The sequence below is a fragment of the Postia placenta genome, assembly GCF_002117355.1.
Source record: "Postia placenta MAD-698-R-SB12 unplaced genomic scaffold POSPLAscaffold_18, whole genome shotgun sequence".
Taxonomy (NCBI): Eukaryota; Fungi; Basidiomycota; class Agaricomycetes; order Polyporales; family Adustoporiaceae; genus Rhodonia; species Rhodonia placenta.
This window is the reverse complement of record NW_020169849.1, coordinates 538,063-564,474: the sequence shown is the minus strand read 5'-3', so window position 1 is coordinate 564,474 and position 26,412 is coordinate 538,063. Positions and strand designations below refer to the sequence as shown.

At 50.6% G+C, this 26,412-nt stretch overlaps 9 protein-coding genes across 9 annotated transcripts in view; 4 read left to right on the top strand and 5 right to left on the bottom strand.

The window, feature by feature from the left end:
• Positions 1-904: 904 nt before the first annotated feature.
• POSPLADRAFT_1156408 (hypothetical protein) lies at positions 905-4,248 on the top strand (the record flags this gene model as incomplete). The annotated part of the gene is made up of 11 exons (XM_024487069.1): positions 905-986; positions 1,047-1,096; positions 1,179-1,314; positions 1,691-2,402; positions 2,495-2,703; positions 2,763-2,931; positions 3,116-3,229; positions 3,609-3,684; positions 3,848-3,928; positions 4,001-4,109; positions 4,154-4,248. 11 exons carry the CDS (start codon positions 905-907, stop codon positions 4,246-4,248), a joined length of 1,833 nt encoding a protein of 610 aa, XP_024334269.1.
• Positions 4,249-4,924: 676 nt separating this feature from the next.
• On the bottom strand, positions 4,925-12,391 carry POSPLADRAFT_1156702 (hypothetical protein; the record flags this gene model as incomplete). The annotated part of the gene is made up of 26 exons (XM_024487092.1): positions 4,925-5,014; positions 5,338-5,409; positions 5,600-6,145; positions 6,191-6,336; positions 6,593-6,791; positions 7,399-7,426; positions 7,756-7,780; positions 7,868-7,959; positions 8,017-8,103; positions 8,157-8,257; positions 8,331-8,419; positions 8,516-8,555; positions 8,604-8,647; positions 8,710-8,735; positions 9,045-9,138; positions 9,267-9,385; positions 9,494-9,567; positions 9,743-9,789; positions 10,199-10,238; positions 10,425-10,575; positions 10,626-10,650; positions 11,532-11,634; positions 11,684-11,701; positions 12,001-12,056; positions 12,174-12,256; positions 12,318-12,391. 26 exons carry the CDS (start codon positions 12,389-12,391, stop codon positions 4,925-4,927), a joined length of 2,469 nt encoding a protein of 822 aa, XP_024334268.1.
• A 1,833-nt stretch (positions 12,392-14,224) lies between these two features.
• Positions 14,225-14,987, bottom strand: POSPLADRAFT_1076324 (hypothetical protein; the record flags this gene model as incomplete). Its single annotated transcript, XM_024482907.1, has 6 exons — positions 14,967-14,987; positions 14,854-14,891; positions 14,591-14,721; positions 14,438-14,516; positions 14,365-14,378; positions 14,225-14,312 (listed from the first exon to the last, which is right to left on the bottom strand). Exons 3-6 carry the CDS (start codon positions 14,662-14,664, stop codon positions 14,225-14,227), a joined length of 255 nt encoding a protein of 84 aa, XP_024334267.1. The 5' UTR covers positions 14,665-14,721; positions 14,854-14,891; positions 14,967-14,987.
• A 928-nt stretch (positions 14,988-15,915) lies between these two features.
• POSPLADRAFT_1041672 (hypothetical protein) lies at positions 15,916-16,791 on the bottom strand. Its single transcript, XM_024477955.1, has 6 exons — positions 16,732-16,791; positions 16,618-16,672; positions 16,422-16,569; positions 16,339-16,360; positions 16,180-16,284; positions 15,916-16,112 (listed from the first exon to the last, which is right to left on the bottom strand). Exons 3-6 carry the CDS (start codon positions 16,559-16,561, stop codon positions 15,942-15,944), a joined length of 438 nt encoding a protein of 145 aa, XP_024334266.1. The 5' UTR covers positions 16,562-16,569; positions 16,618-16,672; positions 16,732-16,791; the 3' UTR covers positions 15,916-15,941.
• A 230-nt stretch (positions 16,792-17,021) lies between these two features.
• On the bottom strand, positions 17,022-17,965 carry POSPLADRAFT_1112241 (hypothetical protein; the record flags this gene model as incomplete). Its single annotated transcript, XM_024483395.1, has 2 exons — positions 17,022-17,592; positions 17,634-17,965. Coding segments are annotated over 2 exons (903 nt in total), but the record flags the coding sequence as incomplete, so codon positions are not given.
• Positions 17,966-17,996: 31 nt separating this feature from the next.
• On the top strand, positions 17,997-18,836 carry POSPLADRAFT_1041671 (hypothetical protein). The gene is made up of 4 exons (XM_024477954.1): positions 17,997-18,048; positions 18,126-18,245; positions 18,319-18,405; positions 18,467-18,836. Exons 2-4 carry the CDS (start codon positions 18,233-18,235, stop codon positions 18,607-18,609), a joined length of 243 nt encoding a protein of 80 aa, XP_024334264.1. The 5' UTR covers positions 17,997-18,048; positions 18,126-18,232; the 3' UTR covers positions 18,610-18,836.
• A 918-nt stretch (positions 18,837-19,754) lies between these two features.
• POSPLADRAFT_1050116 (hypothetical protein) lies at positions 19,755-20,554 on the top strand (the record flags this gene model as incomplete). The annotated part of the gene is made up of 3 exons (XM_024479916.1): positions 19,755-19,804; positions 20,023-20,125; positions 20,204-20,554. 3 exons carry the CDS (start codon positions 19,755-19,757, stop codon positions 20,552-20,554), a joined length of 504 nt encoding a protein of 167 aa, XP_024334263.1.
• Positions 20,555-21,645: 1,091 nt separating this feature from the next.
• On the bottom strand, positions 21,646-23,595 carry POSPLADRAFT_1050115 (hypothetical protein; the record flags this gene model as incomplete). Its single annotated transcript, XM_024479915.1, has 10 exons — positions 21,646-21,987; positions 22,044-22,147; positions 22,198-22,259; positions 22,364-22,468; positions 22,524-22,665; positions 22,692-22,734; positions 22,800-22,925; positions 22,981-23,123; positions 23,179-23,359; positions 23,581-23,595. 10 exons carry the CDS (start codon positions 23,593-23,595, stop codon positions 21,646-21,648), a joined length of 1,263 nt encoding a protein of 420 aa, XP_024334262.1.
• A 1,918-nt stretch (positions 23,596-25,513) lies between these two features.
• The window catches only part of POSPLADRAFT_1157233 (hypothetical protein), a gene marked incomplete at both ends in the record, with an annotated part of 2,812 nt that continues 1,913 nt past the window's right edge, over positions 25,514-26,412 (top strand). Inside the window, 6 exons of the mRNA XM_024487148.1 lie at positions 25,514-25,587; positions 25,649-25,727; positions 25,868-25,904; positions 26,022-26,083; positions 26,203-26,220; positions 26,270-26,372. Of these exons, the coding sequence (XP_024334261.1) occupies positions 25,514-25,587; positions 25,649-25,727; positions 25,868-25,904; positions 26,022-26,083; positions 26,203-26,220; positions 26,270-26,372 (373 nt within the window). The remainder of the gene's footprint in view (positions 25,588-25,648; positions 25,728-25,867; positions 25,905-26,021; positions 26,084-26,202; positions 26,221-26,269; positions 26,373-26,412) is intronic.

Below are 26,412 nucleotides of genomic sequence, written 5' to 3'. Positions count from 1 at the left end.
AGAACTGGGGGACAGGGTGCCCCAGGATGCTGCCTTATATACATGAGGGAAAACCCCCCAGGGACCAGTAATGGACCCCTGGTACCTAGCTGGGTAAGGATTACTAAGTATCATGTGCTCTATGATGTCATATATGATGTCATAGTCTGGCCCTGCCCTGCCCTGGGCCTAGGGTCCAGAATTGACTGGCCTATGGCCTAGTGCCTGAGCCTAGCTCCTACCTATGATGTCAGAATGATGTCATGGTCCAGAAGGAGTCTGGTTTCTATCTAGAAAAGGTCCGGCATCAGAGTCCAGCCTGATGTGTCCAGAACAAGATCATGTGTCGCTTATTTAAGCGGATAACCCCTTAGATATGTAGATGTACCCATATGCGGACGGATAAGTATGGATAAGTCCCTATACCCTTTGATATGTCCGCAGAAATAGCGGAAAAATTAGGTAAAATTAGGGAAACTGTGACAAACGTGCATTGTGAATACCTCGCTACTAAGGAGGAGTGTAGAGTCCGAAGTACGCACCAAAGTCGTAGACAGAAGACAAGCCACAGTGGATGGCGAAAGGGAGAATCAGACGAATCACAACGACGTGTAAATCGATGTGTTAGTGTAAGTTACTGTCAATGTTCAGCATTACTCGTGTAAGATATGGATGTAGCTGGGAAGAACTCAGGCAAGAGAGAATCAAACTGGCGCGCGAAAGGAGCCGGACTTCAAGGGCGCTTATTATACAACTCTTGTCCGGCTCGTCTCCGGCATCTTGCACTGTTCGTCTAGATCTGGGTCTGTACAGTCATGATCTACTCAATGTGATTCGGGAAGGCAGAAGACAAGCGGACCTCCGTTGGTTTTACGGCACACAGAAAATATATTCTAGGATGATCAGTTAGTGACGTTTAATCAACATGTCATGGGTCCCACGTATACCATCTCAGCGCACGAAAACGTGTTCAATTTCGACTTTGCGAGAGAACAACATGGCAGAAGGTGGGGAGCCGTTACTTTCGTCATCATGTGATAGTGTCGCGACTTGAGGTCAAGCAACAGGGAAATATCTAGAAGCGAGGGGCATCCGACTGGTTCTCACCGAAGCGATGGTGAGCCAGGCTCAAACCTAAGGCTAGGGACAAGTAAGTTAGCATTAGAAAGGTAAGTAAGTACATGAGCTTACTGACCTAGGGACAAGAGGTCAAAACTGAGGACCCTAGGGCAGCAGAGGCCGGCTTATATACATGGGGAGATAAGGGCAGGCTGTGCGCGCTGGTCCGTGCGCAGCTGGTCTGTGCGCAGCATGCCGACGCGGCCCCGGGGGCCGGTGAGTCAGAGCGGCTGCATCAGCGGGGCCCGAGCTGTGCCGTGCACTGCCGTCCTATCTAATCTAATCGTACAGTAGATAACAACGCGTCCATATCAGGCAGGTAGTACAGAGGTCGCGGGTTCGAGCCCGCGAAAAGGAAAAAATTAAAAAACGGCTAGACGCCATACCAACTCGTGACAGATAGCCAGCGTGGCAGATGGCCCAGGCAGACACCACGGTCGGTGTAAGAATATATACCCCTGTGCTCATAAAGACATCCATAGTTTCACAACGTGCACCTATCCTATTTCAATGTTCGCTATGTCTCTCCTCTCGTTTCAATCGCTGACCAATCCGGAAGATTAGCATCATCTACATGCTTTATCTGAGGCAGAATCGATTGAGTCAACGGAGACGATTCTCTCTGCCCTATCATTGGAGACACAGAGGGCCAATTCTTCACCTCCCACATGCACCTTGGTCCTTCAGCACAACTCTCCCATTCAACCGAAGAATCTTGATCACGATTGGTATAAGTGGTATCTGTTGGAACAACGGTGTGAACGGCGCGGGGGCGCATTTGTCCACGGGCGTAGCGATGCCCGTCAGGGACAATCGCGTGCGGTACGTACATCGCGCGGGGTCGTTATATACTACGATAGGGGCCTCCGGCCCCCAGCTACTCGCGCGCCCGAGCTTGCGAGCTCGTTCCTGACTGCGCGGGTCAGCGCGTTTCAACAGTATCCTGCACGGGTTCACATCAAGAAGCTCGAATCATCTGAGGATACGGAGGTGTACATATGTACCTTATCAGTCCGGGACATGGATGGCGTACCGATGGCTGAGCCTAGCAAGCTGGACGTGGTGTGCAAGGTCAAGAGAAGATATAGCGGGATTGAGGAACTCCGTGACGAGCACGACTGCTACGTCAAACTACGAGATTTGCAGGGTCGGGAGATCCCCAAGTGCTATGGGTTGTTTCAGAGCTCTGGAGATGCCCTTTCTCTAGACAGGGCCACTCGGCGGTCTACCTGGGCGTGTCTCGTATTTGCATATTGCGGGAAAGGTCTTCCTAAAAACCTCATATGCATGCCCTGGGAATTCAAGTGAGTCGTCTGCATACTATACTACTTGACAGAAAGTGACGTAGCATATCTCAAAGAAAACAGTTTCTGGTGAATCTTCAGATGATTCACAGGCACGAAGTCATTCATCGTGATCTCCGCACCCTTGGAAATGTTATTGTTTCCGACAATGGCAAACCAATCATTGTCGATTTCGGGAAAGCCAGATGTGACCATCAATGTGGAGAGACCGAAGCAATTCCTTTCCACGTTCACGCGCCCTTTGATCAACCTTGCTATGAGTTAGCCGAGGCTGCAGAGGCGACGTGGCTGTGGAAAGCAAGTAGGTTCTTCATGCCCCTTGAGTTTGATGGTGCCTACATGGTTTACTCGCTTTTGCAGGAGAATTCATGAGTAAACTTGGAATTCCGATTCCTGTCCGTGTCATAGAGAATGATGAGACGACCTTGGAAGAGAAGATAGTCAAAATTATGAAGCTCAACACTCCCCAAGAGGTCTATTCTCCTACCCCTATCGATTTCAGAAAGGAAGCAGAGAACGAAATCAAGAGGTATGAGTTGGCAATGGAGATGAGGCGCACATGCCAGTTGCCTCCTGATGGGTTCTGAGGAATGAGTATGGGATCTGGAAGGCGATATCGGCATGTCACTCGTCACTCGTATCAAGTGTACTTATTCCAAAGAGTCAATATTCACGAACTAGTAAGAGATGATTGTCCACTTGGATTTCCGCAGGCGAGCACAAATAGTCCAATGGGGTCTTTCACAGGGGCCCGGCTATGTGATTTACGTACACAAACGCTACTACATCCCTGCAAACGGGCGCATCCATGATATCTGTGTCGTTTAGTCAGTGATCCCAGCGTGACATACCACTAGATGCTCTACTTGAGGTTTGCATCGACTGGACAGCGCATGGCATCGCTTGTGACAAGCCTATTTCCGAATTTCTCTCCGCACCACTCCAGAAGCACCGGCTGAGAACGTTGCATACTCATCTACCTGTAAGAGGTGTATATTGGCTGGCTCCCCGAGTTTTCAATCAATGGATTGGACTGCTCACGCATTGTACTATTCAGTGAGATCGCACGTGAATTCCAATTGGCAATGCTGGCAGGCCTTCGGATTAATCGATTGACGACTCAACGCCTGGAAACATATTCAAACACGTCGAGGTAGCTCCGCCCACCGTGTCTGTAGTAGATTTCATTTGTCGCCTGTCGTCCAGCGATGGTGCACTTGATGTCGCAGAGAGTATCGGGCTCGGGCTTCGGTTGACCAGCCGCTCTTCGCGAGTCGAGAACGTGATCAGGTCATGGCTGGATCATGCTTAGTCATAAGCAACCGTTTCTGCCTGAACGCTTCAGATAGCGGAAGGTCGTCTGTTTTCAGCGACATTTGAGCGGGAACGCACCTAGTCTTTTGCAAATCTTACGGGTTTATACTCCTAAAACTCAAGGCCGACAGCCAGTACACTCAAAAGTCCTGGTCGTCAGCTACGTTGTGACTTGTCTCAAGTTCTCTGGCGAGCTGGACCCTTCCGCAGTGGTATGCGCTGTTCTAGCATCTTGTCTCAACACATCAATCTATCTTATGACGCGAAAATCATTTGAGCTGCAGGTTTTGAGCTCATATGCCTCGCCACGTCACGCTGCGCGTTACTTGCCTGCGAGCGACGCGGGCTCGGTACAGGCACTTTCGTGTGAACGCCATCTGCGTCTCCTCGGGAGTGAGCATTGATTGATGCAATATGTCTGTATGTCTAGGCTACAGATGATCGTGCAATGGACAGTAGGGCATCTACGAGGCGACATTGCGACCAGTTGGCAGGTGCGTTGTCGGCTATATGCTGGAGTCTGCGCGGCTGAAGGCGATCGCTCAATCTTGGTGTCATCATGGCGGATTCAGTCTGCTCTACTTTAAATCCTTGACCGCGTCTCCTCTGATCCTCATAGGTACAACCAGGTGGCTTTGATTATCGGCTGTCAAGCGCTGCCTCTCGCGAACTTCAATCTCAGACTGTTGTCTCCACATCCACTCTGCTATAAATTGCCCGCTGTCTCACTTTTGTACGTACAGGGGTCTCTTACCTCCTGCAATTGCCGCGCTGTCACTCTCTAAAGGCTGTAGGGAATTATTCATATTGCCTTGTCGACACCGTGTATGCATGAAGACCATCTCTAGAGAATCGAGACCCTGGAGGGCAGTAATCATCATCATCACAGACCGCAGATGTGTCGCAGTGCATGCAGTTCAATCCCACGCTGCCAGCGCGCTGCGCACACTGAAGCTGTCGGTGCACTATTGCAGGACATTGGGTAGCGCGGATGTCGTCCGTCGCACCTGCCTACGTCCAGCGTCGTGCTTCATGACTACGGTTGAGTGCAGCACTCGTGTAGTATTCCCGATGAGAGCAACTAAATTTCCTTACCACCACGGTTGAGATCATCATCTGATGCTGTTCGTACCTCTAGATAGAGTTGCATCAGACAGTACAGATATGCTGTCCTAATCTGGTCCCATTCTGCTCGCTCTCAAGCGTGTTCATCCATCCATCTCGCTCCATGCCAGCGGCAGCTGGCTACCGTTCCCTACCCTCCAACCCTCGACGACCAGGCGAGATACTTGTGTTTCCTACTCGCAACACCGTAGTCATTCGTTTCCCCCACATTCTCTCTGTCTCCCTTGTCTTGCACTCTGTCACTCAGGCGTGCACGTGCGACCCTCTACATATCGTGAAGGCCGGTTCCTCCTCTCCAAGACTTGCAGTAGGTGTCGGACATGGTGCACTGGCGAGCGCTCGCCCTAGCGCTCGTTTACACGCACGCCACCATCGTGAGCGGGGTTGCCTCTCGCAGGACCTCTGTCCGTTCTTCGCGAGTCTCGCTACAACACGACGATGGATTCTTGCAAAGAATCGCAGGTTAGTTCGTCTTTCGCAAAGAGCGGCCTCCCACCTTCGTCATACGCTCATGAACCGTTTCTGCCGACTCGTCCAATAGCTGCCCAAAATCATTGTGGAGGACCGACTGCAGGCTGCGAGCAGATAGCATCATTGGTTCCTAATTCGACTCACACATCATCAGAACGAGGAGAGCTATCTTTTGAAGCACAGTTGCCCCCAGAAACAATTACGGGCCCCTCCAAACGTGCGCGAGTGCGCCATTACCCCACTGGCAAGCGCACTGCCGAGGACCACGCTTTAACAGAATCACATACGAGTGCCTCCAGTGATGCGACTCTCCTGTTGGGTACACTCGCGAATGCTAGCGACGAACTGGGCCTCAATGCAACGCTCGCAATGAGCCTCACACTGGAGAACCAAGAACTTGATGCCGTCACGACGGTCATTGTCACAAAGACTACAGTGGTAGTCTGGCCGTCTACAACATCGGCAGTGACCACGTCTGAAACAAGTTCAGCACACAGCACTTCGTCACTTTCCCTCGCTTTGATTTCGTCTAGTTCTACGTCGGCTACTTCTTCTACGCCCAGTACGACCTCTGTAAGTTCAGCCTCCTCGGAAAATGCGACGTCAGATAGCACTAGTATTTCAAGTAGCACCTCTAGTTTGCAACCGCTCAGGACGCTCTCGGCTACGCATCTTCCTACTTCGCGCTCGTCCATCTCGCCCATTTCCGTCTCGACAAATTCGGTACTGCCGAATGAATCATCGACTCCGCCGCAGTTGATTTTGTCGAGCACCAGCTCCACCACCAGCGTTACCAGTTCTAGTTCCTCATCGGGGAGCTCGTCTATGACTAGCTATAAGACAAATATATCGTCTTCCCCTGCCCCTTCCTCGTCAACCATTTCATCTCCGATCTCTATGCCTTCCACGTCTTCCCGTCCCACTGCCGTCAATTCTACATCCAGCGATATGCCATCCGCTACAAGTGTGACTAGACACACATCGGAGATCTCGCGTACAGGAAAGATCATTGCCGCAGTTATTCCTGGTGTATTCCTTGTGTTAGCGGTATGCCTCGTGTTATGGTGGATACGGATAAGACGAGGCCAGAATGCATCGCGCAGTACCCGCATAGCCCGCCCCTGTGAGTACAGTATGTACCCATTGCCGCACATTGATCAGCTAAAGGTAGTACTTCATAGATACGGAGAGCGGTAACAGGGGTGTCGGAGAATATACGACAGCCCCTCGACGACGGCCAAGGTGGTTCGAGGGTAGTTCCACGCTCGGACCAGACGCACGAAATGGTTCAAGGAACATCGCATCACTTCCTCCAGATGACCACCTCTTTACGCCACGGGCCGACTCGACTCGACAGCTGCTATCCCCCACGTCGCCGTTCATGCAGAGTCGCTTGAGTGTCTCCACGGCAGAGATCTTGAGTTCTGTTTGGCCTGAGGTCCCTAATGTCGCACAGGGTTCTGGCTCGGTCCCATCCGCCTGGAATGACGACGCCGTCGGCTCATCCATTCAGGACAGACGCAATGAGTGGCTTCCCCCAATAAGCGCATGCTCCTTCAGGGCGGACTTCTCATCTTCTTTTGGGTCGCTCAGCGGGCGTCGCCAGTCCCTGGACGGTGGGGTTCGCATCGCGGGAGGCCCGATAGGTGTCGCTCCAGAGGTCGCGACGAGGGACACGCCTTGGATGCTGCGCTACTCTGCTCAATCTCATGTCAAGGCAGATAGTAACAGCGAGCGCACGCTACCGCCGGAATATGGTCTTTACTTTGGTTGATCCTATGGGATGGGATTTCTGACCTCCATGGCATCGTGAGTTTATCTTTATTGGCTTCTCTCGTCTCGAGAACGAAACGGGCGGTTTCGTTGTTCTGTATTTGCACTACAGTGACGCTTCCTCCACATAGGCTATCTTGTGGTGAATTCGACCGGGCGACTCGGGGATACGGCTATGTACTATGTATTGGACATATAATGTACTGCCTCCCGCGTTGTTTGCTTGGGGATTGATGTGGGATCGTTTGCATATTTCTGAAGTTTGCCGTTCATTGGAAACCGGAGCGTGATGTACCTGTGAGTGTGCACCTACCCAAGAGAAACACGAGATTTGAGACTGGCTGAAACATGCGGAAACACGCAGAATGTGTTAAAATGCTCAACGTAGATGCATGTCATGTTAGACTGTGACATATAGTACATGAAAATGAAGAGAATCGCGGTACATGTCTTGGTATGTACAAGAGTAAGTGGTATATAGCTATCTGTACCGAGACGTCTGTGTATTCCCTTACATTTCAGAGTACCCAGACGAGGAATAATGGGAACTGCCCCTTCTACGATGGACGCCCCAGATTATGGTGGTCACCCTCGTTAATGTGATGGCGCGCATTCAGTCTGTAGCACGGTTAGCTACCTTCAAATCGGTTGTCAGCAATCCTGCACTTACACTGCTAGAAATGCATTGAGATAGCCTGTTGAGAATTAAATGAGCACATTTATAACATGACCATTTGGTCACTGGGTCCTCCGAATGGATAGAGAAAAGGACTGAGACGCACATGCCCCCCGGGAGAATGAGAACACCTCGGTCACCTGTACCCCTGTTTTGTAGTCCCATATATATGTCCCGAGCATGACTGCTTGTTGCAAACTGCATGGAGGAACATTAATGATGGTTGCAGGGGCCTAGCCAGGCAGAGTGGCGCACCAAAAGATGAGGCCTCGATTAGCGGTGTACTTAACCAGCTTGGAAAGAATGCCTTCCGAGCGTGCCGCATCGCTCTCGAGGATAGATCTGTATGTGCTCGCATTAGCCAAAATTCTTGACAAGCGTGATACGTGACAGACCGCTCTGTGGGAATCCGCGCTCGCTGAAACACAAAGCACAGGGAAATCGTGATGTACAGGTCGGTCACAAGCGTGATGACGTTGGTCGTAATGGTCAGTCTCTGAAATACATCGGGACCAAGTGGGTCTGATTAGCGGAGGAAAAAAACTCGCAAGAGCCACTTAAGTACGCACAAAGAGGTCCACGGACGCAGACGCGTCATAGCGATGGCTTTTGAAGTAGACCTCCATTAGCGTGGGGCAAATGCGGGAAGATAGGTGTCCTGATTCACAGATCATAGTACATCGCCGCTGCAACACAAGCTGAATGGGTACAGCCATCAGCATGTACCCCCACAATTCTCACATCATACACTCACCCAATGTAGCTTCGGCCATGATTGCCTGTTTCGGCAGCATCTATGGTGAGAAACAGAAGCATTGTGTTTTACATACGTATGCACGCACCGCAGATATGCAGCACAAACGGTTCCACCATGTGCGCGGACCCACTTTGTGGTAGCAATTTGAGGAGTGACTTTTGCATGAGAGGTATAAGAGAGGAGGTACGTACATTTCCAGATGATATAAATGTAATAGCTAGTGGTCATCGGTGTTAGTTACGGACATATAGTGAACATTATGAACCACACTTATTCACCATTGCACTGTTGAGCTCTCCACAAACTAGTATATGTCACGTATGAATCAATATTCAGGACGTGCGTTATGGCGGCATGCTTGCCATACATCGACAGTCTGTTCGATCTACATAGACAGGGCGTCAATAACACATTGAAATTGAAGCACATTCTTATATTTTGATCGATATGACATGAACTAACCATGTACGGTCTAGTGGTGATCGTGAGCTCTGTGACAAACAGGTAACAATGTTTACGAGCTTACGTGGGTACCTCCAATAGGGCTACCAGATCCGCGTGGTGTCGCACAAGGATAAACCATAACGTCTGCTTCGTGTTTAGTACCAGGTTCTCATGTGCTGTAGACACGCACCATAACACAAGTAATCGCCTTGATTGTGTCCGTAATCCTGTAACTTCAATCAATTCGAGAATCAAACAATACGGGATTATAAAATACCACAATACTGCGACCTGCAATATATACAATCAGAACTAGCTTCAAGAACTTTGAGGAGGAAGTGTACCAGCAGTTTCAGCCACAAAGGATCTTTGATATACTTGCTTACGTAGTAGCACATCTGAGCAACTGCGATACCATAGAATCTGAATCGCGGACAGGAGTCGGTCAGTCGCATTAAGATCGCCAACGGCCGCTATCCAAAAAAGGCAGACACATACATCGTCTCGAACAATATGCCAATTGTAACATACCCCAGGGAATTGTTGAAATTGAGCCGAGTGGTCTCAGACATAGCGGAGTGCTCGCGGGGACGTCGACACCTTGCCTATAGAAACGCTAATCTCTTATATCGTTATCCTGTCATAACTTTACGTGACAGATCAGGCACTGTGGGGGATTCAACCTGCTCGACTGACAGCTGTGGTAAAATTCCATTTATGAGATACTATTATTCGCCTTTGCGTATGCAGCCTTCTCTCGTCATCTTTAGCGAGACGTACCTCAATCTTAATCTTATCCTCATCTTCTAAATACTCTAGCATTGATCCTGCGAGGCTCAGCATCATTAGTACATAATGGACGTGTTAGATGGTGCTTATAATGTACTCGTCCAAGGTATTCAGGAACAGTTACACAATTGACGTGAGAAAACGCGACTTAAATAGCACAAAACGGAAGTCAGAAGGGTGGCGCTACGCTGCCTATGCAAGCGCTTGATGGCGTATCAAGTCTTGGCGCACGTGCCGTCTCAGAAAGTCCGCAACTTTGCTTTGGGGCATTATCAAAAGTTACAACGGCTTCTGTACGATGATCACTGAACCATATCTCCCTCCTTTAAGGGAAAACATGAAGTGAGTGTTATGAAAGTCCAACATCACCGTCTACAATCGCGCAAAATGGCCGTAATAGATCTCCTTTATGGGAGTCCCGTCGAGCCCGGTACTTGTTGTAATTACCCATGTCTTTGGCAGTATAGCTACTTCTGTGTTCGTATACCTGTTGAACTCGCTGTGTAAGCCGGCCTCGTGCACTAATGAGCCTGACGAGGAAAAATTACCATCCTAGCAATATGTGCCGTATTATTGCTGTGCCTTGCCTTGTATCAATGATGTTGATTCCAAGGCCTGTTACCCGTCCAAAAGGAGTTTCAAGGTAGTGTAACCAAGACATCATTGTACGTACCATCGTCGGCATCTCCATTGAGCAGTGGGGCAGAGACGCTCCCGTGGAAGCGTCGACGCTACGCGGTGATGGGCTCCATCTCACGATGAAGGAGGATACAAGTATTGAGACAGGCTCTCCAGCTTCGTTTATATAATGGTGCGCGTTCAATCTACGAAGCCGTCAGATAAGGTCATAAACACGGTGCGTAACACTCCTTACATAGCAAGAAACGCATTGAAGTATACTATTGTTCGCCGGAGCGAAGACCCGCCCGGCATAATAGATAAGGCAGTACGAAGTACGTTATATTGATTACACTCACCGAAGCCGCGCGAGAATGAAACAATTGCGGTCACATCCGTTCCCGTCCTGTAATCCAACATATAGAGCCCGAACATGATTGCTTGATCCACACTGCACATATAACGGATGCAGGTATCTGGTCAGGAGAGAAACCGAGTCGACTAATATATGAGGTGCCGCACCAGAGAAGGATGCCGCGATTCGCGGTGTATTTCGTCAGCCTGCCGAGGATACCTTCCGAGCGGCCAGTCGCATTCCTAAGAAGAGATCTACAGGCTCGACCATTTAGCTAATTCTATTGGCAAGTGAGTTGGGACAGAGGGGCGGAACAACGCACGTCTGCGAGGGCATCCGGGCGCTGCGGAAGATGACACAAAGCGAAATGGTGATGTAAAGATCTGTCAAGAGCGTCATAATGTTGACCGCGATCGTGAGTTTCTGGTGTGTCCATCAAGTAACAATTAGCCAATCAAGGCTGTGTGGTAGCGCTGCCGAGCATACACCGAGGTTCTGGAGTGCGACTGTATCCTCGATACTCAGGTAATACATTGCAGCCGAAACACAGGCTGGGATGGAGTCAAATGCGCCGTATCATATACCAGGGAAGACATACCTAAGGATGTCGCGGACATCAACGCCTTAAGAATGTTGTAAGCGAGTGCATGTTTACGTCGAAAAACAAAGAGACTCACTGCGAAAATACACAGCACTTTACTCCACCATCTGAAAGGGAATACTTGACGATGTGAGACGTAGTGTGAACCGCAGCCCTTAAATATGACATGTGTGTGTGGGTGGGGGGGGGGGGGCGGGCTAGCTTACTTGTCCAGATGATGTAGATATAATAGCTTTGCAGATAAGTCAGTGGCAATGCGATGCAGAAGAATTCCTCTGCGTACCATTGCACTGTCCCGCTTTCCACATACTGCGGATATCAAACACTTGTTCAGATATGAAACGGGGTTAAAACTCACATCCACAATCTGCTCGATCTAGGTAATGTATTAAGCTGAGGTAACAGATTGCGTGCATGGTACAAAGCGATGCACCTGATAGGGTCTATCTTACAAGGTGAGCTGCGGAAATGTAGTTTGAGATTTCGGGCATCTTACATGGGCACTGAGTACAACACAGCGGGATCGGCGTGGTGTTGAACAAGAAAGTACCAAAGTGTCTGTTCGACAATCAGTATGATGTCTCGCAACGGATAGTATTCCGTCGCTTAGTCGACAACCATTGGCCTATACAGACTGGCATCGCCAGTTGCCAGGTGTGTGTAACACGCACTCACCACGATGCAGCTTATTTCCTTGAACGTATCAGTTATCCTGAGCATTGAAATGTACACTGTCAGCCCAGATAGAGGGCTCGTTGACTGGTCCAAACCTGGAACCCACCACAAGAGGGCAACCTACAAGAAATCATACCCTTAGCTGATCATAGTACTTGGTTATTACGGCGAACAGACCAGTATCTTCAGCCATATAGGATCCTTGGTGTAGTTGCATGTATAATAGTACATTTGGGCGACTTCAATACCATACAATCTATGAAGCAGACATATAATCAGCATTCCTCCATTAGTAGGTGGTGCAAGATGGTACGCACACGGTCCCGAACATGGTCCCGATCGTGGTATACCCCGGAATATTGTTGAAATCGAGGCTAGCTGTCTCTGCCATGTTGGCGTACGAGTATCAGAAGATCGCGCATCGCTCTGTCTTCTCGTTCTCCAATATATGTTCAGGACTCAGTTACGGCGTCTTTAACGCGACGCGTATGGGCGCGACGCCCATGAACACCATGCTACCCGAGGTCTTATCGCTTGATCCAAGGTCCATGAGTATACCGAGCTGATATCTTCTGTTCCACGAGCATGCAGAAGTATGCACATGAAACAACGGCAACAAACATTGAACGCCATCAGAGACTTATCGGGCCGAGCCTAATGTTCTTTGCCACTGTAGCTGACTCCGAATCCAGGAGTGACATAAGTCGCAATTAATTATGACACAATTTAATGTACTGGGAAGTGTACCCCTGAATTGAATGTTCTTTATATGTTGTGCGATGAATAACATGCCGTATCTGAAGTGCTTGCGTTCAGGTAATGACGTGCATTCAATCTAGATAATGGTCGGTCAATGAACACAAGACAGAAAGGACCACCTACACCGCAAGGAATGCATTGAAATACACTGCATTATAGCATGCACATAGATCAGTTAAACCAGTAGGAGCATACGCACCAATGAGGTACGATATGCTACTCACATGCACCACGCGAGAAGGAGAACATTTCAGTGGCTTGCATACCCGTCTTGTAGTCCCAGACGTATGTTCCCAGTAGTAACGCCTGATGCAAGCTACATGGAATGGATCATCGCACTTTGGTCGTGACGCACTGACACGTACCAAAGGATTATTCCCCTATTAGCAGTGTACCTTGTCAACTTGGAGAGAATGCTTTCTGAGCGGCCCGATTTGCTCTGAATGATCGACCTACGATCAGGGGAAGGGAACAGTGAGCAGCTATGATAACCCCTATTACGTATGTAGTGTAACGCACGGCTCGATAGGCATCTTCACACTCTGAAAGATGATACAAAGCGAAATGGTGATGTAGAGATCTGTTATGAGCGAGATGACATTGGTCGCAACAGTCACTTTCTGGTGCCGATGATTAGTTGTGCACCTAGAGCAGACAAAGAAACAATACCCCAAGGCTTGCTAATGCTGAGGTGTCCTCAATGTCTCTGGCAATCAAGACAAGCTACAGAAGGAGACATTGCTCGAGTAACAGAAGCCACTCACAGGTAGTACATGGCAGCTTTGCGACAAAGCGTCAGTCGGTAAGCACGCCCGGAAGTAAAGATGTCGAGAAAACCAGCTTACCGCTCACACAAGCTGTTCCCCTCCCTCGTGAGGCACATTCACAAAGCAGAGTCCGTGATGGACTTACCAACAGAGGTAATGGACATGAGTATCTGTAAGTGATTGTCCATGAGATTTGCCATCAGATGCCCCAAATCTCGACAGTAAAGCAAGCTCACGGCAAGAAAGAAGAGTAGGCGATTCCACCACTTGTGAGTACCCACTATTGAGCAGACGTGGTGAAAATGGATTGATTGGAACAGGTCCTGCTGTTTGGGTACGTACCTTTCCAGCCGATGTAAATATAATAGCTGCGGGACATATAAATAAAATCAAACAGTACAACTGACTGACACTCACCATTGCACTGCAGAGCTTTCAACAAACTTTACAAGATCAGAGGTGAGTAAGAAGTCAGGGTAGAGGTGCGTACATCGACGATCTGTTCAATCTATGTTCATGTTGATAAATCGCAGATAAGAGCGAGTCACATTTCATCTATCAGAACGTACTATGTAGGGCCTTTTCTAAACGCATGAGATCCGTGAATGGGTGAATGATAGCATAAATAAGACTGACGTTGGAACGGAAGCTAGTGCCAATGGATCTGCATGATGTTTGAGAAGCAATGACCACAACATCTACTCGGCATCAGATTGAAGCTCTTTTGCGAGCGCAGCTTTTGAGCTCACCATGACACAAGTAATCTCCTTGAGGACATCTGCAGACCTAAGTGTACTTGTGAGTCTAAGGTGGGTACGATGACCGTGCTCTAACGCACCATATTGCCGCTACCTGAGGGTCATGTATGATACCAAAGCCAGCTTATCGTCAGAAGCGACGCAGGCACGTACCAGGCCCTTCAGCCATAGTGGATCCTTCGGGTAATTGCTCATGTAGTACAACATCTGCGCGAGTGCCATGCCAAACAGTCTGCACCGCCACCGTATGCGGATCGAGAGCGTCAGATCCGCTGGAAGAGATTGCCCAACAAGTTAAGTACGCACGCAGTACCGAATATTATGCCGATGGTCGGGTAACCCACGATGTTGGTGAGCTCTGCGCTTGTGACCGCAGCCATGGCGGAATACCTCCAACGGTGTGCAAGGGGCTGCGCGGGACGTGCTAGGGCGAAGGACTCGGAGAGCAAGTATTAGTAGCCGGCGGGCGTAACGCTGATCGGCCCCTAAAACGGACCCCGATCATCTCGGATCTTACTCGGTATCAGCATGATGGCGCCCCTCGTCAGTGAGTTTGAGCAAACCACTTACTGTAGTAATTTGTAGTGGGTCTATGTCAGGTCGGAATCTAGTCAGGAGTGAGGTCGTGAGGCCAGGGCCCTTCCGCGTGAAGATGCAGATGATATTATGTCGTTCGACCTGCTTGTGCGCAAGCGGGGTTGACGGAGACCATGGTCCCGACCTCGTTGATATACCAAATTGCCAAATTAGGCTGTTGTATCAGAAATCCGCTTGGGCGAGCGACTTCGAGTCTAACGATATGCAGTCAGCTGGAAGTCAGCACTTCGATCAGAAGCAAACCATTAATGATCGCCGGGCTACCGGAGCGAGTTAGGCGCCTGCGACATTCGGACGGATATCCCTGCAGAATGCTATGAATAGGTTTCGGCTCACCAGTATCCCCTGGCCACGGACTATGACAGACGAACAATAACTGTAGAGTAGCAATGACGCTCCTAAACGACCTATATTCACTCACGACTCAACCGCCGGAGGCCATTGTGCCTGGGCATTCCGTGGTGTACCGGCAATGGGCACAACTTCATAATTCTCCTTGCGCACACAGACGCTGTGGTCGCGTCCCAGAATCCAACGATTACATTCTGACATAAAAATAACTGTTCGTCTCCATCACCTGCGCTGCCTGTCTGTGAATATTTGCCATGAATGAAAGACTGTGGTCATTCGACTCACAATGAGCATGGTTTACATTCAAACCGTGGTCCGTAGCGTGCCTTGAATGGGCATGTGCAATTTAGGAATGAACTGGCGTCGGATATCTGGGCATCGCAAAACGGCAGGACAGCGAATCTATTATAGACGCGTTGTTACTTGTGATGATGAGAAAATGTCGGATTTAGGCGGGTAGCATGCGTACCTTTCGTGCGCTTCCGAAAGGCAGGAAAGCATCACCCGCCCAGCTCTCACCCTTATTGTGCTGTTACGCCATATAGATTTAGAGTTTATCAACATCATTATCTCCCTTATTGAGTGCGCACTACGGGTAGTCCCACCATGAGTACTATTCGTGATTCTGCTATTGTAGCTCTAGACCACCAGCGCAAGACTGCCCGGTACTTACTCATACATGTATGAACAAGATTATCGTTTAGGACGACTATTGCTCATCATTGTCCGATTGTACTCTACTACCAGACATCGTGGAAGACGATATCAGCATGGAGCTGTGCCGGACGGATCTCGCTGATCGTGCTTGCCCACGAAGCAGACCCGCGCTTGCGGAATTTTTCTTCATCTCAGCCTTGTACGCGGAAACGGCTTCTTTATCCTATTGGAAGGAATTGTGAATAAGTCACGAACTTCAGGGAGAAAGACATGGTGCTGAGGCAACACACCCGCGTCGATGCTGGGCGCTTGGGACCCCAGCCAATGCATTCGATATGCCGGCGGCGACAATTAGCGCAGGACTCTCCCGGAGTGCTCGACTGTCCATCACATTTCTAGAGAAGTATCAATAAAGGGAAGTTCAGTGTTGGGCTGCGAAGCACACATACTACCCGACGCAGTCTACAAGACCTACATGAACCCAGTCAATTCAACTGGCTCTACATAAGGCCATAGAACGCATCCTACATACCAGCAACCACGTTTGGTAGTCTCCTCTGCACTTGCTCGTGTCTTGCCGGATGGATCGTCGACGACAGGCACTGTTGTTTCTGGACCTCGTGGGGGCTCTCGACCCTGGCGCCTGCTGTGAACCTCAGACTCGAACATCATTGTGCCCACTTCATACATCTGAGTATTGACAGCGAGGAACAGCGTTCATGACATACCTCCGTCGTTGTCCGTTTCCACTGTATATGGTATCTGAAAGTCATGGAGTCCGGTCTGAATTCAACAGATATGTCAATACAGAGACCGTGGAAGCTCTCAGATAGCACTCATACATCTGCTAGAAATAAATCGACGTCCACATCACATGCGATGGCTATAGCAGCTGTTGATTGCTATATGTAACGATAATCGGCGATTAAAACAGAGGCAGACCAGGTTTTGCGTACCGCCAGGATAGCATCTAAAGCCGCGTCGACGGGATCATAACGCTAGCAAAGCCCCCAATCACCATCCTGACAAGTGCTGACCCCAGGTAAGATTGGCATACCTTATTTTGCTCGGGAACCGACTCTATGCAGTCGTCGTCGTCATCCGAGGCTGTGCTCTGTATATCTAGCATGGGCCCATCGTCTCCATCGTCTGGCTGTTGTGGGAGGTTGTGAGGCCTCGCAGCGGCTTTGAGGACCGTAGGCCATAGGCCAAAGCGGACTTTCAGCTTGTAGTACTGCAGAAACACGCATTGATCTCTCACGGGGCCGACCCGGTGCGCGCTACCTGTCCTGTGGCGCTTGCCAGACGGCACGGAAACAGGTCCGCGTCTCTCACGGGGGCCCGAGTTCTGCTGCAGGATCGGAGACGCGCCTTCCGACACGGACACGGACAACGACGCGTTTGCCTGGAAACCAAAGTTCCCGTTGAATGAGAGCTGGGCGGCCCGGCCTTGTTGCATGAACGCCGCGGCGGTCCAGTCCGCCGTCTTGGCCCATCCGCGCACGAAGATGATGTCGTCCTTGTCCAGCATGAGGCCCTGCACCTCAGTGGCGAACACGTACCAGCTGTAGTAGTGCTGCCGCATGTACTTCACCATCCAGCGATTCGGGAGGAGCGCATCGCGGTCGATGGGCTCCTTCGTGATGAGGACCGCCCCCTGTTCGTCGGTGCATTGGAAGTTGAGCCCGCCGCCCGAGTCATGTCTGTGAACTACATCGTAAATGTATGCAAGCGGTATCTCTACTGATGCACGCACACCACCACTTGCGCAGATGCATTGATGCACTTGATGGTCTGGCTACAGAGAGGGCCGGCGGGCAGGTCGCTCTGACGCGTAATGCGCGCATAATCGGTGCCGAGTTCCAATGGCTCGTACCCATCTGGAACGCCGTATCGGTTGAGGGGATCGTCCGCAGTAACCGTTGCATTGAAGAGCCGGTAGAATGCACCTTCATTAATGAAGCCCACGTCGCCAATCAGTACTTCTCCGTGCTTGGTTGGCTCGGGATCCCATAGAGGGTACCCATGTCCGAGGCGGAAGAGCTGTTCTGCGTATACGTCCCAAGAGCTAGACATGGGGTGTACATTTCCTAGTAGCATCACCGTGATGTTGATATAATTCCCACACAAGCGCTTCGCCATCCCAGGATTGACGAAGGCTATGCCATGGCGGTGCCGGCATAGCACCATTCACTTGCGTAAGGTATGCACTGTGTGGCAGGATAATGATGCTCACAATAGCACAGCAACTCAAGTGCTGGTAGGGTTCCATTGAAGCCAACGAGGTGAGTGCATGAATACCCATGATGCGTTGCCGTATAGCTGTACACTTTCTACTATTTCATGCTTTCGTTGGCTGCACAGCGTGTCCCGTCAGATACGTAAGTCGTGATCCCGTTCGGAGTATGGAAAGGGTAATGCAATCTCACCATTGAATGAGAGTGGGTGCAGCTGCGACGGCCCATATGTAGGCCGCTGGCCGCTGGTAGATGCAGGTGTTGGACCAGACGTCACGCCCATAGATAACACGTCAGTAGCCATCGTGTAATGCGTACAGTGCATATAGGCAAGCATTACCGGGAGTCGTCATCTTTCTGCTTGTCAGACCCTTAGTGCTCCACGTCTGCACACTACAAGGCGTCCTCAAGTGCGCTCAACGACCTACCCTCCCTCTTCCAACCGTCATCAGCATCCTCTACTCACCTGCTCCTAACGTGTAAACGTCTGTTAGTTCACACATAACTTATATCATAGCATACGGAGCATCCCAGTCCTATGAATAAAAGTCCCATGAATCTGGAATATACGCGTCCGAACCTACTCTCCCCGGAAGACTGGCTTGCGCTTCTCCCGGAACGCGTCAAGCGCCTCAACTCGATCGCGCGAGTGTAAAAGCGGCTCGTAGCTTGCCCATTCGAAATCCAGCCCTGCGCGTCGCGGGAGACTTCTGTCAGCGGATGTTACAGCCGGCACAGAGAAACGCAAAGAGAAAATACCCACCGGAATCAAGGCTAAGCTCAGGCGCGCGCGAAATCGCCTGTTTTGCCGCTCGCAGGGCCAACGGTGCTGCACAGGAATAGACACCTCAATATATGCGGGTCGGGAGGGTACATGTGAGTCATACCGTTTTGTGCAATGTCCGAGGCGACTTCAAGCGCCTTGTCTACCGCAGACACTCCAGGAGCAGAGATGTAGTCCACGAGGCCTGTTACACCGGATGACAACCTTAGCCAACACGAACTTACACTTATAAGCCACCATACCAATACCAAGGGCCTCTGCAGCGTCGAGTGTTCGCGCCGTGAAGATAAGCCGCTTTGCTTTGGCCAATCCGAGCAAGCGGGTCAGACGCTGTGTTCCACCAGCCCCTGGGATTATGCCCAGCCGTGTCTCTGGGAGGCCAATCTTGGTGACGGCGTGCCCTGCGAGTTGTCAATACGAGTAGGGTGGGCGTTGACACGCCATACCAGCAACTCTGAGATCACATGCGAGGGCAAGCTCGAGGCCACCACCGAGCGCGGGACCGTCGATGGCCGCGAGGGTAGGGAGCGGAAGGTTCTCGAGAACGGCTAGTGCTGCGCGCAGGTCGAGAAGAAACTTGTCGACCTGGGCCTTGGACATGGAGCGCCGCTCAACGAGATCGGCGCCAGCACAGAATACGCCAGACGTAGACGAACGGAGGACGAGGACGCGCGCGCTGGGCAGCTTGGTGAGTGCGATCCTGCAGGCCACGCAGTAGTACCTGCTCACCCCTTGTCGAACTGCACTTCATCGAGGCACTGACGGAACTCCTGGAGCACGAGTATGTGGCATGGGCGCGAGGGATGCAAAGAGGACGACGGGCACCTCAAGGAGCCTGAGCGAGATGGCGTTCTTGGCTTGCGGGCGGTTGAGCGAGAGATATGTCACGCCGGGGTGCGTCGCAGGCCGTTCGAGATAAGCTGAGGCTGTGGTTGCGGCTGTTTGAATGAGTCGTTGGCCGCGCGCACGACATGAGGTGAGGACCGGACGAAGGGAAGAACGGACGAGCATAGTAGCTGGTCGCAGAGGAGCACCGGGCGCTTCCCCATGGGGAAGGAGATCAGACGCGTACGGATCCTTTTCTTCATGCTGCACTTTGAGTCGCCCGCCAGCCCCGACCAGACGTTCATCTTTGAGCCCGTCGTTGCGCACGGAATTGGGCCTGCCTATGATCCTGAGCAGGCACATCTTGTATTTCGGCACAATTCGCAGATTGTGCGTCCTTCGACTCGACGGCCCATTTTTGGAATATTCCGAACGTGCCCACCGTGGGCCTCGTGGGATCTTGTACAGCCTGAGCGAGTCAAAGAGATTGCGGAATCAGAAACATGCCTCGTTTATCTAGGCACGCTGGAGTATCGCGAGGAGCCAGACCCTAAGGAGCCCATATGGACGAAGGATGTGGTGTGCAAATTGGTTTATTCCCCGTCGAATGAGGATCACCGGAATGAAATCGATTGCTACGAACGCTTGCGCGACCTCCAAGGCTCCTCAATCCCCATTTGCTATGGGCTCTACAAAGGCAATGTCACCAGCGGCGAAGGTCAACGTAAAATTGGAGTCAGCTGCCTTGTACTCGAGTACTGCGGCCTACCGACATCGTTCTCGAAAATGAACAAAGCGTTTCGGTACGATAATAATTGACAGTTGAGACACTATTAACAGCAAGCTAACGAACGTCTTCGTCGTTCATCGTAGGATGCAACTGGTAAAGATCGTGGAGGCGATCCATGCGAGAGGAGTCTTACACGGGAACATTTCAGCTGGCAACATCCTCGTGAAAAAGGTCGATGGTATAGCGCAACCCGTCGTCATGGATTTTAAGAGATCTTACCCAAGGCATCAATGCTCTGCCCAACCCCAGCATGCTATCCGGTTTGGCGGTCCAGAACCGTATGGGCAGGATAACGTTAACCCCTGCAGTGAGCTATATTGCACTGCCAAGCTCACTAGTACATGGATATCTCGTGAGTGCGATGTCGATTTATGTTTTCACCGAGCCCTTATCACAGGGGCGCGAGCTAGCATACTTCAAATATTTGCGCGGTTGGGCGCAAATTTGTTATGCAGAGGACTGCAACGCAGAGGGCTTAGTACAGGATTATGGGCTGCACTACTCGGATGATACAGATGGGAAGAAGCATGCCGCAGCGATTCGTGCAGCAGAAAATGTGATAGTCATGTATTGGGAGAGAAAGAGAAAGAGGGAGGAGATTGATAACTACCCGATGTGATGAACACAATTACCGTGTTCTAACGTTGTGGAAACGAGATCCCCCCCGTAAGCGCACTATTTTCTGCCAGTAAGCCTTGTGGGTAATTGTCATATACTAGATATGGATCGATTGTTATCCATGTCCGTTTATGGTTAGCAACGCAGACTAGGGAATTGTACGTTCACAGTTCAAGAGCCGCTGTGCGTCGTTGCATATGGTGGGACTTCCAGTTCGCCCTCCCCCCCCCCTTCCCCCCTGAATCATGCTTACTGCCAATTTGAAGCGAACTCAGGGTGAATATGAATGGGTATGCAGGGGCTTCCCGCCACAAATGGCCTAAACTTCCGCCATGCATTCTGACAGTACACATTGTCTTGACATCCGCTCTGTGAGCCTCCCAGCCGAGATTGACCCTTCCCTACAAGTGCACGTAAGAGCCGGCAACCGCTTGAGATAGGAATCACCCTCTCATAGGCATGCACCCACGAGAAGACGACTGTAAACGAAGGCTATATCTGCTTAGTTAAAAAACGTGACGGGAAGCCCGTCCACAATCGTTTCCTCATTGCCGTCCTCCCGTTTCTTCAACTGTACGAACCCATACATCCTCACCCTACCTTGCCGCCAGCTTTCCATAGTGGGTGCTCGGTCGTCACTGCAGCGACGCTTCACTCCAACCCTCTGGAGTACAGGGCTATCGAGGCGCGGGACCAGCTTCACATCGTCATGCGGCATCGCGAAGTAGAAGATGCCGAGACGAGTGAGGCCGCGCTGGTCCGGCGGAGGCTGCACAACGCGGTGGATCGTGCATTTGTAGAATCCCCCCGAGAGGAAATCCATCGCATCGCCAGAGTTGACCACCTGCAATGTCACAACGTGATTTATGGCCGAGCAACGAGCCACGAGGTGCGCCGTACCACTGCATTGTCAATGTGCTTGACCCATCGCCATTTCCCGTCTGAACAGAGAATCTGCAGAGCGGAGATCGGCTGGCTCCAGAGAATGGTGACACTGCCGAGATCTGCGCCTGGTCGTCAGAGTCTCTCTGTTCACATAGCGATTGTGGCGTACCCGTATGACCCTTCAGCCACACATTTTTGGTCTTCTCCTCGTCCTCCTCAGTTCTAGGATAGCTGGTGTATATCAGATGTCTGGAGATGCAATGAGGGTCAAATATTAACTTACTATCTCGTGAAGCGCACTGCAAGGTAGATCCGAAAAGGTGAAGCAGTGCTACTAAATCAATGCTGTCTCAGTCTTACCATATGATTCTCCCAAGACATCAAATTTGTGCTGGTCGACGAAGGTTTCCTCAGGAAGTTCCAGTCCGATGGCTAGCAGGCTGCGCGTATGTAGTCAATTATATTCCGTGCTGCCAACTGGATCGCCATACTTACCGCAAGATATTGTGGAGCACCTCAAAGTGATTGAACTTGATAAAAGACTCGATCTCGGGCATAAGCGTTTGAAGGGCCTTCGGATGCTTCTTCCTGGCGATGTCGTGATTGACTGCCATCCATGTCGCTCGGTGAGAATCGGCTACGTGTATGAGTTACGATACTCACTATTGTAGTGCTCCAGCTGGTCGAGGACGCCATTGTCAATGTGCTGTCAGAACCCAAAGCTTAGTGCCTGTGTTCTTTCTAGCTTTCTATTGCAGATCGCCGCCATACCAAAACCGAGCGCATCTTGTATCCTTGGTAAGAGCCTGCGCCCTTCATGTCCGCAGCGTACAGCCGCTTCTCCTCATTTGGGACAGAGTTGAAGGGCACATCGGCAATATCAAAGATACGTTCATTCTACAGTATGCACGAGGTCATCATTGCGTTGCTAACGTTCGCGTGCACGACGCACCTCGTGCTGAGTCAAGCCATGGTTGATGATATAGAAGAAGCCCTGGACAGAGAGCGCGTCGCGGACCTCGAGGGCTAGCTCAGCACGACCCTCTGGAGTATGCACTTTGGCGAAGTCAATTATGGCTAGGTCCGCATAATCCACTTGAGGCAGAACACCACGTCAGCGAGCGCAACGTAACCTGTCTACAGCACTTACAGTTCTCCTTCGTAGGAGGAGGAGCAACATGTCGCGGAACTTGGGGGACGGTGAGGCTGGGCATGCGAAACTCCGGTTGAACGTATCTGAGTAGTTTTGTCCGCTTGCCGGCGCTTTCCAGCAAGTTGACCGGACAGGCATCTGGTTCATCGCAGAGTATTTGTACTCGCACGCGACGAATCTAACGGAGACGGTCTAAGTTTCGGTGTCTGAGAGATAGGAAAAGAATCAGAACACGCACGTCAGGTACCCCTACTGATATGTGAGATCGCAATGACCTAGATCCTAAGAGTACTGTTTGCTATGGAGTGAGTTTGCTTCGTAGTATCAGCATCGCTTCGTATCAGCAAGTTTCTGAGATAGAACCACCTGGCTGCAACGTTGGATAGTGCTATCACGCACAGAGAGTTCAGGCATGTCGGCACAGATTGAACGCGGGTGCCCGCCCTCCGCATGTCAGGAGCCAACAACAGCACCCCAGATGTCGTCGCAGGCGTTATCAACTCATGCGACAATGCATGAACCTTCGTCAGAACACCCATCCAGTCTGCCCCACATGAGCTCTTGCATTCTTATTGACTAGCGGAGAAACGCTAAAAACACCACCGTACGTTCTGCACGACTTCAGTACTAAAGAGTGTCGCCGAAACATCTGCTATCGCCTGCATATATGGAAGTACACGAGATCAAATATTACCTTCAAAAGTGACATCATCGACTTTTTCTGACAATAATGACTCTGGCACGTTGGCAGAAAGCGCCTTGGCCTCGCCGGATTCAGTCATGGTCGACCTGAATAATGAATTTGATGAGCCCGACAGCGATTGTGCTTGCGTTGAATAGCAGAGATCAACATACTGTATGGTCGAGACCGATGTTCGGCGGACATGAAAGCTAGTTATGGGACTTGATGACGTGTCCCCGCAGGCCTGTATGTCCGTTGCATTCAGAGGTGGACGACGAGCATTGAGACTACGACGAGATCCGAGATCAGCGGTTGACATTTACTTCGGCACTTTCGAACGCACGTGGCTAAGGCCGTATTGATGTTCACTGGGGCGTTCACACAAAACATGAGCACTATTGGACAGTGGAAGCATTGGCCGGTAACGTACACGTCCCAGCAAAGCAGTACACCCCATCCATGGCTTGTGTACCATTGGGCTTGTACTACACGGTGATCTCATCATTGATTACTTGAGTTCTGTGGGTCCAGAACATACCGTGACGATGACAAGGAGCTGGATGAGACTTGCATACTTTTAGTGAGTTACGAGATAAAACTGTCGACTTGCTGCGTCATTGTTGACTCGGGTGCAGTCTGCAGACGGGCCCCGGTGGCCTCTGTACGGAACAGGACGTCCATGCTCCTTTGATCAAGCTGCGAGCCCCTGCAGATGAGGCGATGTGGAGTGTACCGATGCTGATCGGCAGGAATGCTGCGTGCATGATGGCGAGAAAGATTTGGAGGAATATTGGTTGATTGAGATGGGATCATGTCGCGTTCAATGTTTCCTCACATCTATATTAAGTCGCGACGAGCGCATCAGCTTCGCCTCCGGGAAAGTGGGAAATAACGCGGAAAACAGTGCGAGAGAAGCATATTTGTGACGCACATGAGATCTAACGTATCTGAGTCATAGCCAGATACTAGCTCTGGGAAAAAGGTAGGAGCACGACATGCACGACTGTGGCTTGATTGCACATCTATGTATGGTGGCAGTGAAAGCCATCTATCTACCGATGCGGATGGGTTTTGCGTACGGGTCCCGCACAGTGAGAGCGGATCTGAATCTCTCGGATAGTCTCCGGCTCAAAGCCCTCAGGCCGGGCCGGCCGCGCGGCCTATGAGTGCTCAGCGCTCAGGGCCCGGTCTGCGATTTGTGAAAGCCGAGGCCGAGCCGTGAGCGGGCGGCTTCGGTATATATTACCATTTGTTCTTGTCGCTTGAAGGGCAAGATGCCCGGCAGTGAAAACTTACTGATATGTACTCTAGAGACAGCAGAACCATCAGTAAACATCGTCAATTCAGTATCTGAGGTGCGCTCTTTCAGCACTGCTTTGATACCTTACCTACCATCAAGATCGAACCTCTTGAAATGACAAGCATTCCTTGACGGATAGCAAAGCGTGGGTATTCTGCATGCTCATGGAACAAAGAATATCAGCTCAGTATACTCATGAGCCATGAGCCTTGGTTCGAGCGATTAGGCGTCGGGTAGCACGGTTTTCATGGGCGGCGCGCCCATACACGTAGCGTTAAAGGTGCCGTAACTGAGTCCTGAACATATATAAGATAGAACGATGCACGATCCTCTGGTCCTCACACGCCAACATGGCAGAGACAGCTAGTCTTGATTTAAACAATGCTGTGGGGTATCCCATGATTGGGATCACGTTCAATACGGTGTGCGTACCATTTTGCACCACGTTCTGATGTAGGAATGTTGACTATATGTCCGCTCCGTAGATTTTATGGTATTGCAGTCGCTCAAATATGCTATTATACACACAACTATACCAAGGATCCTACATGGCTGAAGACACTGGTCTGTTCGCCGTAATAACCAAGTACTGTGATCAGCTAAGGGTATGATTTCTTGTAGGTTGCCTTCTTGTGGTGGGTTCCAGGTTTGGACCAGTCAATGAACCCTCAATTTGGACTGACAGTGTACATTCCAATGCTCAGGATAACCGATACGTTCAAGGAAATAAGCTGCATCGTGGTGAGTGCGTGTTACACACACCTGGCAACTGGCGATGCCAGTCTGTATGGGCCAATAGTTGTCTTGCAACGGATAGTAGTCCGTTGCTTAGTGCACATCATGTTGATTGTTGCACAGATGCTTTGGTGCTTGCTTGTTCGACACCACGCCGATCCCGCTGTGTTGTACTCAGTGCCCATGTAAGATGCCCGAAATCTCAAACTACATTTCCGCTACTCACCTTGTAAGATAGACCCTATCAGGTGCATGGCTTCGTACCATACACGTCACTGTTACCTCAGCTTAATACATTATCTAGATCGAGCAGATTGTGGATGTGAGTTTTAACCACGTTTTATATTTGGTCAAATGTTTGATATCCGCAGTATGTGGAAAGCGGGACAGTGCAATGGTACGCAGAGGAATTCCTCTGCATCGCATTGCCACTGACTTATCCGCAAAGCTATTATATCTACATCATCTGGACAAGTAAGCTAGCCCCCCCCCCCCCCCACACACACACACATGT